The sequence below is a fragment of the Orbicella franksi genome, chromosome 10 (genome assembly GCF_964199315.1).
Source record: "Orbicella franksi chromosome 10, jaOrbFran1.1, whole genome shotgun sequence".
NCBI lineage: Eukaryota > Metazoa > Cnidaria > Anthozoa > Scleractinia > Merulinidae > Orbicella > Orbicella franksi.
The window spans coordinates 14,763,144-14,780,301 of NC_138154.1; the positions used below are offsets into that span (position 1 = coordinate 14,763,144).

Below are 17,158 nucleotides of genomic sequence, written 5' to 3' on the forward strand. Positions count from 1 at the left end.
TTGTCAAATATGAGATCGGAGCAGGTTCTGTTTCCTCGGGCGTCCGCATGCAGTGCAAAGCTATTTCTTGTCTCGCAGCTTCCTCTGAACTTCTGACAAGAAAGGTATCCTAAACTGGTGCTTGAGTTCTGATTTTTTTTTTTTTTTTTCATTTCTCAGTGAGTTCAGCTTAATCTGTATAGACTGTAAAGGAAAACTGTGCATATTGTTAGATGGAAAGAACTAAAAAATACAGAATCTGGTTCTAAGCAGCAAGTGAATTAAAGAAGAAAGAAAATATGAACAGGAACACTTCCTATGCTAAGCCATTGGCAATAAGAGTTAACTTATCCAGGAGAAACTTGTGAAGCCAAAATGACTTATTGCCAAAACAAAGAGTTCAGAAAGGAAGGTTATGACAAAGCTGGAAAGATCAATATCAGGTGATCTGTTATTATAACCAAACCCCTTGTTTTCTAATAGTATCTGTCTTGAGAAACTGTGATACCTTTACTGCCTCTAAGTTTGAAATATAATCAGTTATTTTCTTTATACTTTATGCTTTCAATTTTCACCATAAATTTTATGTTTACATTAAGTTTAAACTGACTTACAAAGAAATATTCTAGAGAAGAGTGTCACAGAGGTTGTACCTGTAGACATGAACTCCAAGCCTGATTTCTCCCCAGCTACCTCCGTCCCAGGTTCCCTGTTGCTTTTTGCATTGATGAGTTTATCTTTGGCCTCAAGAAAATGCATCATGCAAGTGATAAGCGAACATTTTCAGCAAACACGAAAAGAAACACAAGATTGGGTTTTAAATGTTTAATTGACGGTGCGTTGACAATAAATAGATAGCTTTCCATGGTGGTTGCATGTATTGCCAGAAACAGGGCCTGCTTGAATGGTCTTGCTGCGGTAGTGAAAGATGGTAACCTAAGGTTTAAAAGGATCAAATAAGACTCCTCTTAATATTCACCAGTTAAAAATTGGAGTAAATGTTTATATGACCTCCCTTCCCTCTTTAGATTATATATCGCCCGTAACTCATCAGAAAATGAGAGAGCTAGCACCAGAAACTCAATATGTATTTACCATTAAAAGAAGTAATTCTCACAAGTAAACGATCCAACCCCATCCACCTTTTTAGTCCCGTCCAAGCAGATACAACGTGGTAATGTACACGGAGCTAATATCATAATTTATAAAACATTAAATAGCTCATTTCCAGTATCAATGTATTGAATTGAGGTCTTCCGATTTTCACGTAAAGAAATTTTTTCTGTACTCTCACCTGCACAAAGGAAAAGTAAAATTTCTGACGCGTATCAAACAAACCACAAGAAACACTCCACATAAAGCATTTTTGGATCCTTACATAAAGAAAATTTACAATATTGTTTAGGAATTTAAATTAATCAAACTTCAAATTCCTAAATTGTTGATTAACTGTGCCAATTTTGTAAACATAATAAGATCCAGCAACAGGAACTCAAGTTGACCAGAGTTTGGAACTCAAATTTTGTTACATAAGCATACGTGACTGCAGCCGACAGTGAGGCCCCTTATTTGGTCTTCGGTAACCAAGAAAGCCCTCGCCCCCGTGACCCTAGACGAGCTAACTTTCACCGTTTTGTTGAGAAAGTGAAACACAAGTCACCCTTAACAACATAACAAGGGTAACTCTGGTAGGCCAGATAACCTTTTTTTGTCAAAATACTATGACTGGCCTACCTGGGGCAACTCATAGTATGAAGAAATCAAAATTAACGCACAAAACCCCACAATGATCAAATGACGAAAGGAAGGCAAAGGAAGAACGATAACTGAGCCCTAGAATATGAAGAAAGGCTTAAGAAATCCTGGAGGGACAACTTCATTACATATAAACACTTGGTAAAGTTGCCTCAGATGCGTCTGATAGGGTTGTCTCCAGTACCCAAGACCATATAAATGAGGCCTTGTACTGTCTCCTCCGCAGAGGCTCCTTATGGGAAATTAAATATACTCCGACCTACCAGCCTACGGTCAAAGTAGCACGAAAGAGGGCTATGCAGAGGAGAGAGAGCCTTGTATGTCAATATGTTTAAAGAAACATCTTGCAAGACTACACCGCAAACCATGGGTTAAATGTAGACAGCAGGCTTTTTAAGAATATCATATTCCCATTTTCATTTATAGAGAGATCGAGCTAGTCATACACCGGCTAACCTGAGCCGTATATTTCAGGCTACCTGGAGCACTTAGCTCTCTATAAAGGAAATGGGAATACAATATCCTTAAAAAGTCTGCAGTCTGCATTTTATCCTCTGTCTGCATTTTAACCACCGTTGTGCAGTATGCAGGTTTAAAGTCTTATTTAAATAATTAGGTTTAAGTTCTTGTTTGTGAAAGTTCTCATTTCCATCACTGTGGATAATATTTCTGTTTTCTAGGCCTGTTACAGAATATGTGAAAAAGTTTTAGTTTTGTGAAAGAACACTCCCCCGAGCACGAGATCGCAAATATTTCATACTCAAATGGACTGATCATTTTTACTGCTGATTCTTCAAAATCCTCTTCAAAATGAAGATGTTTTCCTATACATATAAGCTATTCTGTGACCATGTTACGCGTTTCTTTAGGTTACCGATCACGTAAAAAAGGCAATTTTACAGGGCGAATAGTCAAAATTTTGCCCCACATATTTCCACCGGAGAGTGATGACTGTAACACTTTAAATACACTTTATGCAAGATTTTTCGGTTGTAATTAAAATCTACTTACCTCTCAAGGAAAAAAAAATGATAATTACTCCTCGAGATCTAAATACAATACCATTTGAAGCTGGAATGGTTGGAGAAATCCGCCTCAAAAAGTTGTATCAGCTAGAGGCGACGACACCTTTATCGAAAATTTTGTGCATTTGCGCGCTTCTTTTGCCGTGACGTCATAATGGCCATGATCATCGGGTCAGCCAAATCTGACGTGTTCACCTCTCCCACCTGGTTATGGTCAATTGACACCCTCAAAACATGGTATCCGCTGACCAGTATCACGTGATCAAATCGCAGGCTCAGGTTTAGAGTTTATTGAGTTCACGTGTTTTCTTTAATTTGCCCGCTGCTGAGGTACTGGTTTTCGACTGGATCGCAGGCTCAAGCAATGTTACCTTATTGCAATCAGGAGCTTCGCTTTTGGGCTTGGTTAGATCTATACTATTTGTTAGCAACGGAGAAAGAGAGTATTATCCTGTTGTTTCGGTAGGACAGCTCTGTTTTGACTGCCGCTCGCACTGCGGATGCCGTCACCGTATGCAAGATTATGGTGACAGCTGTCAAAACAGGGTATCCGCTGACCAGTATTACGTGCCCATATCGCGGGCTTAGGTTGAAAGCTCATCGAGGTCGCGTGTTGTTTTAATGTTGACCGCTGCTCATGTACTGATTTTCGATTGGATCGCAGGCTCAAGCCAGGCTATCACTCAGGGAAGAAGGAGGGAGTACGTGCAAAGGCAAAACTTGGGCGCAAATTAAACCCCGGCGCGTTATTAACTTTTCTTCCGACATATTCCCTGTACAATCGTCTCTTAGAAAGTCCCTGATATATTGGGTACGTAATTTTTACAATCTTGGAGAAATTGGGTACGCTTATTGGGTATAGTTTTTTTTTTTTAATTAACTGGACAACTGATAGTGAAACCACACGCTGAGCAATTACATGCTAACATTTGATCTTTTTTGAGTTTCTGATCCAAGAAGAGCAACTCCTCTTTTTCCTTTATGGGTAATTATTGCAATCAGGAGCTCTGCTTTTAGGGTTGGCTAAATCTGTATATTACCTCTGCCACTTTGAAGAGGAATTACTTGATCGCGCCAAAATCGTAACCTATTGAATCCCATACTATACAACAGTAACTGAAATAAGGTTCAATAACTGGCCTTTATAAAACAACAAATGCCCCACTTTCTAGAAAAGGTTTAACCTTTTTCAGAATTCTTAAATTTGAGGCCACTTAATGCCTTATGCTTTGCAAGTGGCCATTCCACGTCAGGTTCTTATCAATACTAACACCTAAGCATTTGGTGGACTTCACTTGCTTTACATCCGTATTGGACAGTGAAAGTTCTATTTTACCGTCAAGAGCGGTAATTCTCAGTCTAGACCTGATTAACATGAAATCTGTCTTTGACAGATTAAGAGTAAGTTTGTTCACATAAAGCCAGATGGCAGTTTCTGTAAGATCCTCACTCATTTTTTCTTGCAAAATTGGCAGACTACAACTTGAGAATGTGAGGCTCGTGTAGTCAGCAAACAATCTCGCCATTTCGTAATCTAAGCATTTGGGCATATTATTAACGTAATGACTGACTGACTGATTGACTGATTGTGTGACCGACTGACTGATTGACTGAATGTAATGATTGTCTGATTGAATGACTGACTGATTGACGGACGGACGGACGGAAGGACTGTTTGACTGACTGACTGTCTGACTGATTGACAGATAGACAGATTGATTGGTTGGCTGGCTTGCTGGCTGGCTGGCTTGCTGGCCGGCTGGCTGGTTGATTGGCTGGCTGGTTGGTTGGTTGGTTGGTTGATTGATTAATTGACTGATTGATGGACTGATCTCTCTCATTCTCTTCTAGGGATTTCTTTTTAAAGAGAATCCACAGAGTTTCCCAAAAATCAGATCCAGTTTACGGTGATCGTTTCTTAGTCGACGTGGAACTTGGTTTACAGCATAGCAACCAATCATTTCGCTTGTCAGAACACGTCTATCAGAAGAAGGGAAGTGACAAGTTGTGTTTTCCTGAAGGAATCAACTGGAACAGCCAAGCCATGGTGTACTTCATACTTCCTGTCAAAGACCAAGGACGATGGGTCTATCATTTTATCAATGAACTTACTGTTGCCAGCTTATTGACCGGTGATACGAACTTCCACGTCGTTGTTGCCGACTTTGAAAGTCAGGATATTGATATGGCCGAAGCCTTTAACACTTCTCTGTTCCGCAGCAGACACACCATCGTTAAAATGACGGGTAAATTTTACAAGACACTTGCGCTAAACGAGGCTGTCGCGCGTGTTCCAAGTGAGCATGCTATACTGTTTCTGTATGATCTTCACATCGATGTTCCTGTAGACATCATGGACAGCGTCAGAAAGGTAACGTAAAAGTGCAAATGCAATCACGTTATAAGCAGTCTCCGTATGAGTCCTAAGAGAACGATAGTTAGAATGCGTCACCTAAAGAAGCAAGAAATTACTGCTCACCGGGGAAAGAGAGAACGATGAGGGAAGGGAACCAGGAGTTGCCTCGGTAGTGTCATGTTTTTCTCCAACATCTCCTGTTCATGCTTATACTAAAGCTGGATATCAGGCTTAAACTCGAACTAGGAAAAGGAGCTGGGACTCGAGCTTGGACTCAAACTGGGACTCAAACTGGGACCAGAGCTTATACTAGAGCTGGGACTCGAACTGGGACTTGAAAGGGGACTCGAACTGGGACTAGAGCTGGGACTTGAGTCGGGACTGCAGTTGGGACTCGAGCTGGGACTCGGACCGGGTCTCGAGCTGGGACTAGAACTGAGACTCGAGCTGAGACTTGAGCTGGGACTCGAGCTGGGACTTGAGCTGGGACTCCAGCTGGGACTCGAGCTGGGACTGGGACTGGGTCTCGAGCTGGGACTCGAGCTGGGGCTAATTCTGGGACTCGAGCTGGGAATCGAGCTGAGATTTGAGCTGGGACTCGAGCTGGGACTTGAACTGGGTCTTGAGCTAGGACTCGAGCCAGGATTCGTGCCAGGCAAAGGTTAAGGGCGCCTTCAACCTTTTTGTGCCTCCGAGCGTTTTGTTCACCTCTCGCTCTCCTGGAAAGGAAACGACCGCTACGCAGGCTAATGGTGTCCTGTTGGCGTTTTCGGTGACCAAAAGAATGTTTGTGGTTGCTGTATCCTGTCTTAAACCATACTCTGTGGTGCCAGCGTAAACTTTTGTTTAACAGATGTGTGGTGACAGCAGCTTTATAGACGGACTCGTAAACAAAACGTAGAATGCTTAATTACAAGGTTGAATCATCTTAGTTGTTTTAGCTTTTCAGTTTGACTCGAACTCGTTGTACCACTTCTACATGCTCAACTTTGTACGTTATTTGTGTCTTTTAATTTTTCAGAACACCGTTGAGGGACGGATTGCCTTTTTCCCTGTGGTTGGTCGTTTACACTGTGACGGCTCGTCTACGGATCACAGAGGCTTCTGGGAACTTAACGGGTTTGGCTTGCTTGCTATATACAAGTCTGACTGGAGAAAGGTTGGCGGTAAGTGGAATTCAATTTGTTTAGGGACGCGATAAGCAGAACAACTTAATTAATAGTCCTGATGCCGGACAAAGCTGGAACTGCAATATTGCCGCAAAGCAAAACCATTATGGTCACATTACACTACCCAGGTATAACAGGAAACGGAAGGGGGTAAAATCTTTTTAACATCATCAATTTTATTATGGAATTTCCTCCCTGCAAAAAGAAGATCCAGCGAAAGCATTAATTCTTTTAAACGCAAATATATCGAGTACGTAAAGGAGGGGAAGGCTAATATTGACCGTTTTACAATCTCTTAATATTTTAACTTTTGTTCTTTTACTGCATGCATATAGTTAGCTTAATTTTAATCATATTATCAAAGTTAGGAAATATTAAATCATTGGAATTATGTATATACATATTCTTTTTGTAACTTTTTATCGGAACTTTTTATATATTGTAAATTTGTATTGTTCATACTTTGTACTGCACTTAGTTATTTTATACTTACTCGTAGATTTTTAGCACAAAGGGCCTCTAGTTTATCAGTTTATACTGTCATGAGTCACCCTCTCTTTAAATAAAGTTGATTGATTATCTCGTAAGCACACTACAAAGAGATCATACGTCATAGCAATTAAGTATGAAACATTGACGCTCCCAAGGCATGGACTGGGCTGTAAAATTTGCAAGGGGGATTGCTATGAAATTGGAGAGACTACACGATGCTGCAAAGAAAAGTAACTGTTATGTTACGGAAACCAATATTTTGTTTAGTCAGTCACTTATCTTAAAGTACCAAAAACGCGTGTACAAGACGAGTGCAAATAACTCAATTTAGGAAGGCCGCCAGAGGATGCGCGGGCGGTTTTTCACGCACTATGGCCTAGATATATATAGAAAAAACTCTTCCTTAAATAACTTATTGTTGTCGATAATCCGCTCCCTTTCGGTGTTCATCACCTTTTATTATTTTAGCGAGTTGCAAATGTCAGACGATGTAGCCCGCAGTGCAGGTGTAATATTGCCGCGCGAGTGCACACTTTTGTATAAGGTCGCCATCTTGGATTTGGTAACAGTGGAGGGTTGGGGCGAGGGAAAATTTGGCGAGGGAGTAGGCGTGAAGTAAAAAAAGGGAAAGAGGGACAGGAAGTTAAGGAAAAATACAACTCTGATTCATTTTTACTCTGTTCGGCCAAAGGAATGGACACTGAGAAATTCAAATACAAATGGGGCGGGGAAGACTGGGATCTACTGGACCGTGTTTTTAACGCCAAGTTGGAAGTGGAACGAATCAAGTACCCAGGCCTCTATCATCATTATCACAGTAAACAAAAGAAGTGGAATTAACGCCTGGTGTAGCCGCGCCTGGAGTGTTTGGAGCGCTCTGCTTTGCGGAGTAAATGTACCTGGCCTACCGGATATTTAACGAGTACGAAAAAGGTGTGTTACAATGTAAAAATTATCGATCTCGAAACTATGATTAATTTTTTAAAATTAACCTGGCTACAAAGAATTCTCCGTGTAATGATGCAGACGACAAGTTTTCCTTTTGTAAGTCTGAACTCTCAAAAAGAACTCAAATATTACAAAATATAACTGGCTTGAAATTGAAGGTAAAAATTACCTTTGAAACAGAAAAGATTATAGCTTATACCATGCCGTTTTTGAATTATAAGCCCTTAAAGCTATAGTTAAGGATGTTTTTAGTAGGTCATATTGTTGCTATGGTAACTTTCTGTGTCACGAAAATGAAAGCAACGTGTTCACCAATGATTGGGCAGTTTTTTGATACCACGACACTTAAGTGAAAACCTCTCACTCGAAAGTAAATAACCAAAGTGTATCGTGAGTAAAGCATTGTAATATATTGTAATTTGTTCTCTGTCGTATACTATAGCGAATGTAACGTTAGTCAGTAGTGCCCGTACGCAATGTATCGTAAAGTAATTCATTGTATATACAGCGAGAATTTTAGGCAATAAACCTTGCAAATAGATTTCTATGTGTGCTATATTTTTTGCATGTGAAAAAAGCGATACGTCCAATCAGCTTCGTTATAGCATTCTTCACATGTGAAAAATATATAATGGTAATTGAAATGAGTGGAGTGCAGTTTGGTCTGAAATCATACGCGTGATTTCAAAATCGAACGAGCGCGCAGCGCGAGTTCGATTTGAAATCACAAGTATGATTTCAGACCAAAATTGCACGACACGAAGTTCAATTGCCACTTTATTAAATCCATTTTGAAATCGCACAATTTTATCGCCTTAAATTTTAGATTTTTGGTGTATCGTTCCAGTAGCCGGTTTGTTAAAAAAAGCGGAACCGGAAACGCCTTTACGTCTAATTTAGTATGCAAAACGATGTCATGTGACGAAAACTCATTCGAGCATGACAAAGAAACAAGCAGTTCTGATCTGAAGTCGAAAATAGTCTACTTCAGGTATAAAAGTGCAATTCTCGTCGCCTGAATCAATTATGGAAGGCCTACGTTTCTTCTGTGGTTGAGGCTGAGACTTTTCATTGTCTTTGGAGAAGGAATTTGAAGGTGCATACCCTGTGTAATTCTGCGATCGATTTCTTTTGAGTTGTGAAACTCCCTCGAGTGCACGATGCCCAGTGGATAGTACGTTTTTTTTCTTTTAAATACCGTTCAATGGCACGATTTTAAGGGGTCCAGCTCGTTATCATCTCCGTTTCTTTTTGTAACCTCGGCGTAGGACTCAATACTCAGGACCTTGTCAAGTTCTTGCAGCGCCATTTGTTTTAAGATATTTCCAAGATGGCGGGACTGGCACCGGCTTCGCAAGACATTCGTTCATGCACTATTTTGTGCAGTGTGGCGTATTTTGACTATGTTTATTCACAGCAACAGACAGGTGAATAAATCGCACCACTGAGAGCCAATCAGATTGCAAGGATAACCAGTGATTTCAAAATGGATTTAATAAAACCAATTACCGTCCAGAGAAGAATCACTTAGCCAATCAGAGTTAAGCACTTAAATGGCTTCCGCTGTCTTGAAATCAGCGCCCGCTTGAAGTTTGTGTTTAGAAAACATGGCTTCGTCTTCCCGTTTTAGTTCACCTTCGGAAAAACAGCAGCGGATTGTATCTAACATCTCGAGCGCTAATACTTCAGTTTCAGAATCAATAGCCGTTCAAGAAACCAAGGAAGTAAATTTAACATCACGAGCCCATCAACATTCAAGGAGGAGCATTCAACATTTCTATTAACTGTGTAAGTTGACAGAGTCCGAATTTGTCTTTGCACAGCGCGAAGCGTCGCCATTACATGATTGAATCTGAAAGTGATTAGGGACAAGCGAAAAGCTTTCATAATACGTCTTTACGAATTCCACTGTATTATATTTAAGCCTGTGTAGGCCCTTTGTCCGCCTGTTGCTGAACTGGAAGGCGGATTTGTTTTTCATTACGTTTGGTCATTTAGATCAGTCTTGAATTTTTTGCTGTTCTGCATGTAAGCTTATGGTATCGAGAAAACTAAAACTGATTTAAAGGATATGTTTAGTTCTCGTTATATATACAATAAGCAAATCATAATCACAGCATAGAAAGTGCTTTGTACAGATTTTTATTCACTCTTTGCAAGACTTTGGAAAACTCACTCGTTCACTGCGCTCACTCGTTCTTTTTCCAACGTTTTGCAACTCGTGAATAAAAATCCATACGTCGCACTTTCTATGAAGTAATCTATACGCAGCAAATGAATAATAATAAATTACATGATGCGACTAAGACTTCTAATCCAGCTGAGCAACAAATCTAGTAATATTCAAATCATGGGAGGCGAGAACTCCTGCCTGCCCGAGTAAACATTTAAGACTAAAACATTGTGAAGATCTTGATGTAACCAAATCTGCTTTAGTTTTTCGATTCTAGCCACACTTCAAATGGGAGCATACAGCGAGCACATTTGTAAGAATTCAGTCATTTGGGACCGTTGCCAACTAATAAGCAGATGTAAGTAGTGCAAATGTTGTATGTTAAAGGTAGTGTAAGTAGCGTAACGTAAGTGATGTAACATAATGTCAGAACAGGTTTTCCGTGCAAGTATCTTAATGTAGGTAATGTAAGTATTGCATTGTAAGTAGTGTAAGTATAACAATGTAAGTAGTGTAAATATTGTACGGTAAGAGTAGTGTTAGTAGCGTAACGTAAGTAATGTAAAGTAATGTAAGTAGAGTTTTTCTGGGTAAGTATCTTAATGTAGAATAAAAAATATTGTATTGTAAGAGTAGTGTTCAAAATTCAATGTAATAAATACGTTTAAAGTTTCTTTTACCAAACGTGTCCATTTTCTTTATAGGTCCACCAATACTGTCGATAAATTGGTCAAAACAGATAATTCATCGAACTATTGAATTCAGCGAAGTTTAGCAATTTGAACTTTTGAATTTATCGAAAGCTTGAATTCATCGAAGCTTAAATAGGCCTCAAATTTATCGAGCCCTCCACGCCTCAAACTAGCCCGTTGGGTTAATCAAAGCCTTGTGATCCTTATTATTTTCTTCATGTTCCTTCGGGGCCGTCCATGTATTCACTTAATCATGGAGCTTAACCTCAACTGGGTGCTGAACACAGACACCCGACCCCTTCCCCCTACCCTCTCTCTCTCTCCGTAGCAAGAACATTTCAACACTAACAATTACATAATTACTGGTGTTTCAGGAAAATAGTTACTAGTTCACATCGGTTTTTCCTCTCTTTCTGATCTGTAATATGGTTTCCATTGGTGTCTTAAGTCAGAAGTAAGAGTTTTACTCAGCAACACGCTGCACTCAAGCAAAAGCTGACTACGTGTATTCTGTACGCCAACGCCATTAGAACAAAAAAAACCTGAAAGCGAGAACTGGGCTACGCATTGAAACGTATTATGGTGTTGTTTAGGGAAGGTTAGCCTCGTGCCCAGGGCTTTCCACTTTGAAATTGAAAAGCCCCGGGAACTAGGTTGAGAGAAGGCCTATTTAGTTTTTTCGAAATTTCAGGATTTAAGCCAATTCATCTGGCCACAGTAGTTCGAAGGCTGGGTAATGCTATCCACCGGATAAATCGCTATCCAGTGGATAAGTGTTGCCAAAATAAACCACGCTATCCGCTGGATAATAATTCATCCTGTGCATAGCGTTATTCACCTCTTGAACAACCTAGGTCAGAACAATAATGTTAATTTACCCGGACTGTTGACTGAATTTCCTTCCACTCAGTGTTTTAGAAGCCCACGTGAGAAAACTAAATCATTTACAGCAGTTCACGCAGCTGAAATAACGGGTGGTAAGCCTTTGCTTCTTTTCAACCCGGAAACTCTTCTCTACAATGTCTGATATGATTCTGGTACCGCGCCATATCATCTGTAAAGAAGACCTTTACCACACCAAACACTATTTTAAATGTATTTAAATACTACTTTTAAAAACTGTTTTTAACCTATTTTATGAAATATATTTAAAATAGGGTGAAAAGTGTATTTTTAAGGTATTTTTCAACTGATTTTAGTAGTGTTTAAACCTGTTGAAAACACTATTGAAACAAACTTTGAAATGCATTTTGAAAACCTTTTAAAAATATAGTTTAAACTCTAAAACTCGAAATCCTTTGTTAAGTTTAAAAATATAATTAAAATAGTCTGTAACTAGTTTAAAAACCTCTCAAGGAACACAGCATTCGGAATAAAAACAGGATACAAATAGTTTTAAAAACAGCTTTTAACCTGCAAGACTATTTTTAAAAGTAGTTTTAATGACAATTTTAAAAGTATTTGTAAAAAATAGATTTCAAATAGGTGCAAAATTATATTTTTAATTTTTTTTTTTTCGACTGATTCTAAAGGTGTTAAAACCTGTTTAAAACACTATTTAAATCCACTGTCTTAAAATATATTTCAAAAGTACTTGAAACAGTTTTAAAATTACAGTGGATCATATATGAAAAAAAATATGTCAAATACAATATAAATATATAAAAATAGCTTTAAAATAGTCATAGAAATGGCATGCAGTAATATAGTATAAAACAACATAAAAATAGCGCAAAAATAGTATACAAACAGAATGAAAATACAGTAAAAATAGTATTAAAATAGCATAATATGCAAAGGTTTCATACATCTTTCGCCACTGAGCATTGTCTGGGGCTACAATTTTTGCAGGGTTTAAAACATTTAAACCCCTGCATCATTTATGTGACCCATGTCACAGTTGCAAGAAACAATTTGTCGCATGAACTTGTCTCATGTACATGTACATGTATATGCGGCAATTTTAAAGCTGTACCATCTTATTGGGCCTACAGATATTCAAAATCTTGAGAAGAGTGGACATTGATCAATAACGTAAAAAATTCGCATTGCAATCATACATGTATAAATAACTGTATATTGCATAAAGAACTTATCTATTTGCAGCAGTGTTATTGATGTTCCTTAGCTTGGCCTAAAACATGTGACCCTAATCTAACTCTTGATATTATTGTGACTTGAGCTGATTAAGGGCCTGTTTACAAGGAGGGAGGGTTACCTTAGCACGCGGGTTAACCTTAGCTGGAGGGCAAACAAAATGCCCGGGTTTACAAGCAAAATTTGACAGGTAGGGTAACCCTACAACCCGGGACAACTTAATGCGCAGTTTACACTCAAAGGGTCTGGAAACAAAAGAAAGTTAACCCGGGTAGGCGGGTTAGCCCTACCTGCAGTGTTAACAAGGGAAAAAGTTAACCCGCCTGCCAGGGTAACCGTTGCATGCAGATAGGGTAACCCACCTACCCGAGTAACCCTAGCTGTCTTGTAAACGCAACGAAGAGAAAAAGAGGAAGTGTGTGAGTGCTAGGGTAACCCACTTGCTAGGGTGACCCGTTTGCTACGGTAACCCTCTCTCATTGTAAAGAGGCCCTAACTTGGTTAACTAAGTGTGAAACCATTCTTTTGAACAGTAGACGTTCACAGGCATAGGGAAAATATTCACTTTGTCTTGCTATTAGTAAGATGTAGACTACGAGTAGGTCCCTCTTTCACTATGAGAGAAAAATGTTGATTTTCTTTCACATCATGCACCACAGACTAAGCCAAAAAGGGAATGCGCGTAGTGTTAGCAGGCAAGGCAGGAAAAAAAACAGGGAAAAACCCATGTCTGATTGCCTGTGGAAAGTAACTTTGCTTAAGTTTGGTGGTTTGGTTGAGTGGGCAAGAAAACTTAGCCTCAGTAATCTTGTTAGGCCCTCTTTACACGACCCGAAGTGCTTTTTACCCCAAGTTGAATCACTGCAGAGAGTGCTAAAAATAAACACTTTACACCAACCCGGGTTGTCAGTCTGTAATAGCATGTGGTTTGCTTCGAGCCTGACCCGAGCCAGCCTTTTACTGATCAAAAACTGAAAACATGGCCTAGAAAGATGACAAACAAAAACCCTAGAAAGTATAATGGAATGGTGGGTTCCTTCCAACCCCTACCCCCCCCCCCCCCCCAAAGAAAAAAACAAAAAAACCGAACAAACAAACAACATGGTTATTTGACTGAAAGCACCAACCCGGTTAACTTTTGGCCCACTGTTTACATGTGAGAACTGAAGAAATTTCAACCCGATTCTCGACAAGGGTTACCCCGGCAAGGGGGCCTGACCCGGCTTGACTACTGTTTCATGTAAACGCTTATAAACATTTGACTGCGAAAAGGTTACCTGCTGTGGCGATTCAACCTGGGATAAAAAGCAACCCGGGGTCGTGTAAAGAGGGCTTTAGTGATAATTTCCAATCAAAAACTATTTCAAAACGTAAGACTGCAAGATGTGCAAAGCAATGAGTTTAAGGCATGGATAAATTTAAAATCCAAGCATACTTTGAATTTATTGTTGACAATTAGTGCCTTGAAGTGCTATAAGCTCTAAGCAACTACATTTTTGGAAATATACAACGCCAGGTTTGGTTCATGGGCCCCTGTTTTAAGGGTTATTTATCTAATAAATTGGACCGCCCAGAAACGATACGTGACCGAGGTAAAATGAATTTGGCCAGTCATCATGTCCGGAGACTCTCTGAAAATTATTTTGAGCCCCGCACAGTGCATTTAATATTTGATAGTATAATTATGTAAAAGTTGACAAAGATTATCCCTTCAAGTTGTAAGGTCCATTCACTTCCAACAAGTACTTTCACTGATGCTGCACAACAGTAGTAGCTACATATAGCTTCCTTTCTAACCCTAAATTTAATTATTTCTTCCTTTGGAAATTTACCAACAATTGAAGAACTGCAGCAATAAGTTTGTAACCAGAAGGCAGTTGAAAACTCACAGAGGCTTTGACCCTAACAGGGCAGCACCCCTCTCCATCTCCAGTACCTCCAAGCTGAAAATAAAAACAAAATTATTTATTGCATTGTTTAATTATTGCAGGGTTTAATATTCTTGCGTCAATGTATGTGTTGTTATCGTGTAAAGTCTATAAAGCTGCCTTTCCACTTGAAGAAAAACAAACTGTTTGATTTAACTTCCAGCTCGCACTTTAATTTCCCTACGAATAGATCGAATCACTTTATACCATGTTAGGAAAGGTAATCATGCGGTTTCGAGTTCAATTTGGAATTAATTTGCACGAGTGAGCTTTTTGAAAAACTCACAAGTGCAAATTAATTCCAAATTGAACGAGAAAAACCGTATGATTACTTATCAATAATATAAACATGAAAAAATTCGCCTGGAGGAAATGCCAGAAAATCTTTCTTAAAGCCATTTTTCTCATTCGAGAAAACTTTTTTCAAAGTTTCCGCAATAAAGTTTCGTCATCATTTTATGTGATATCATTGGCTTAGAAAATTTCCTATTTTCTTTTAGCCAATCACAATCTAGAATTGCGATGTGTAATTTGCACTGGTGTTACACAAAAAAAAGAATTGTCACAACTAAATAAACCGTGTTGAACTAAACTGAGATATAATACAATGATAGTATTGGATAATTTTGATTGCATTGTTACAGAGATTAAGGCCCAAAACTGAGGTACATTTCTAACATATATTTGTCATTTATGATCTCTGCAATATCAAAAGACAGTGTAAACATAAAAATCAATGAGCCTTTTATTTTCAACTAGCAGAAGGTGTTACGCAATTATGTTAAGTGTTTTACATTGTGGTGGGCGGTCAGAACTTGCCTTGATAAAACCCACATTTCATATACAGTGTTTTCTTAAGATTAATTTGGAATCAACTACGACAAATATTTAAAACAAATCATTCTAATTCTTAGCAGTGTCGGATACAATGGCCTTCATTAATGGAACTCAGCCGAAGCCTTTTTTTGTAAGTTGCACTTGTAGATATGGATCGCCATCTGTTACATCTATAAACGACTCCGAGGTCCCTAGCACAACATGAAACAAACCGCCCTCAACTCCTTTTTTCCGTGTAACGTTTTCGTTATTTTGCTCGTCCCCGATAAAAGTTGTTTGTACACCTGTTGAAGTAAGGAACCTGGCTCGGTCCTGCATAAGCAAGTCGAGCAGAGCTCATCTACGCAACATCGACGATGATCAGGAAGGAGTGAAAAATTTCGAATTTTCCTGAGGCCGTTGGCTGTGAAACTAAAACATCTTTTCCTTTTCACAAATTCAAAATGGCATTCTGCTGTGTCTGCCTAAATTTGTCGATGAGAAAGCGCTCTAAAACACACTTTGTAGCAGAAGAAACTCATCAGCACTGACATCCACCATGTTGGTTAAACAAGTGAAAGAATCGACCAATCACAGGGAAGCCTGCTCGATTCAAGCAGGCTTGGCTGTGATTGGTCCAAAAAAACAAAGGGTATACCAGTGATCCAGCCGTGGTGTGGGGCAAGGAACGCGGGCTCACTAAACGGCTGGAAATCGAGCCTAGGTTTTACACAGCAATCCTAAAATGGAAACAGGTCACGTGGCCACTCACATGATCTTTCACGCAGTCACAGCTGACCAAAATGCTCAGAGTATTGCACCGGCGGGTCAGCGGAAAATCCGTTTCTTTCCGCGGATGTGTTGAAGCGAAGACCGAAGACCCCTCGAAAACGAAGATCCCCTAGCTAGAAAACGAAGACCGCGAAAACGAAGACCACCTAGAAAACGAATACCTCGAAATCGAAGACCCCTTCGAAAACGAAGACCACCCCCTAGAAAACGAAGACTTCGAAAACCAAGTCCCCCTCGAAATTCTATCTGTGAGGCGAAAGATCGATGGCACAACGCTTCGTTCGGTCACGTATATATTGATAATGTTAAATTAAACTTAGCAGAAATTCAGATGAAATGTTGATTCAAATCACTGAATGTGATTAAACTGTATACATACATCGTGTTACGGGTCTGTTGAAATCCTGTCTTATCAACCCATCTTGTTTCTTTTCTTGTTATTGTCGTGTTGTTTTCGTGGGAGCAGATAACATGCATGCCGATGCTTCTATATATTTTGTGTTCGTCTATCGGAGAAGAGTATGGCTGTTGGTAAATCTAAGACCCCTCAAAAACTAACAACTAAGACCCTGTCTTAGTTTTCGTACTACGAAAATTAAGACGCTGGACGTAAACTGATGTATAAAACCGTCGAATTACGGGTTACGTGACATTTTTTGCTGTGTGAAGGCCATTGCAGCGCGGGAGCTTATGTAAATTCCGTTGTCAGTTGTCAGTCCTTACCAGCTGGGGAAGCTTGAACTTCCGAAACGTCGACATCATTCGAGATCGTACCCAATCTAACAAACAAGAAGTCTTCTGTTATTTTTTTCGCCGAAACATCCCTATGGCCTGTTGACCTTTCGAGGGTACATTCCCTTTCGAGCCATGACGCCGTCACACGCTATCACCCGACATGAATTTGCAATGTTGGCGTGACTTCCTGTCAAACTAGAC

The 17,158-nt window shown here is 39.5% G+C and overlaps 2 protein-coding genes across 2 annotated transcripts in view; one reads left to right on the top strand and one right to left on the bottom strand.

Moving 5' to 3' along the window:
* LOC145500352 (beta-1,4-N-acetylgalactosaminyltransferase 3-like) overlaps positions 1–9,142 on the top strand; it is a 33,093-nt gene extending 23,951 nt beyond the window's left edge. Inside the window, exons 2-4 of the mRNA XM_081479866.1 lie at positions 4,611–5,130; positions 6,137–6,281; positions 7,468–9,142. Coding sequence (XP_081335992.1) covers positions 4,611–5,130; positions 6,137–6,281; positions 7,468–7,616 — 814 coding nt within the window. The 3' untranslated portion in view covers positions 7,617–9,142. The remainder of the gene's footprint in view (positions 1–4,610; positions 5,131–6,136; positions 6,282–7,467) is intronic.
* The window catches only part of LOC145500342 (glutamate receptor ionotropic, kainate 2-like), a 230,248-nt gene that overhangs the window by 106,847 nt on the left and 106,243 nt on the right, over positions 1–17,158 (bottom strand). The window lies entirely within an intron of this gene.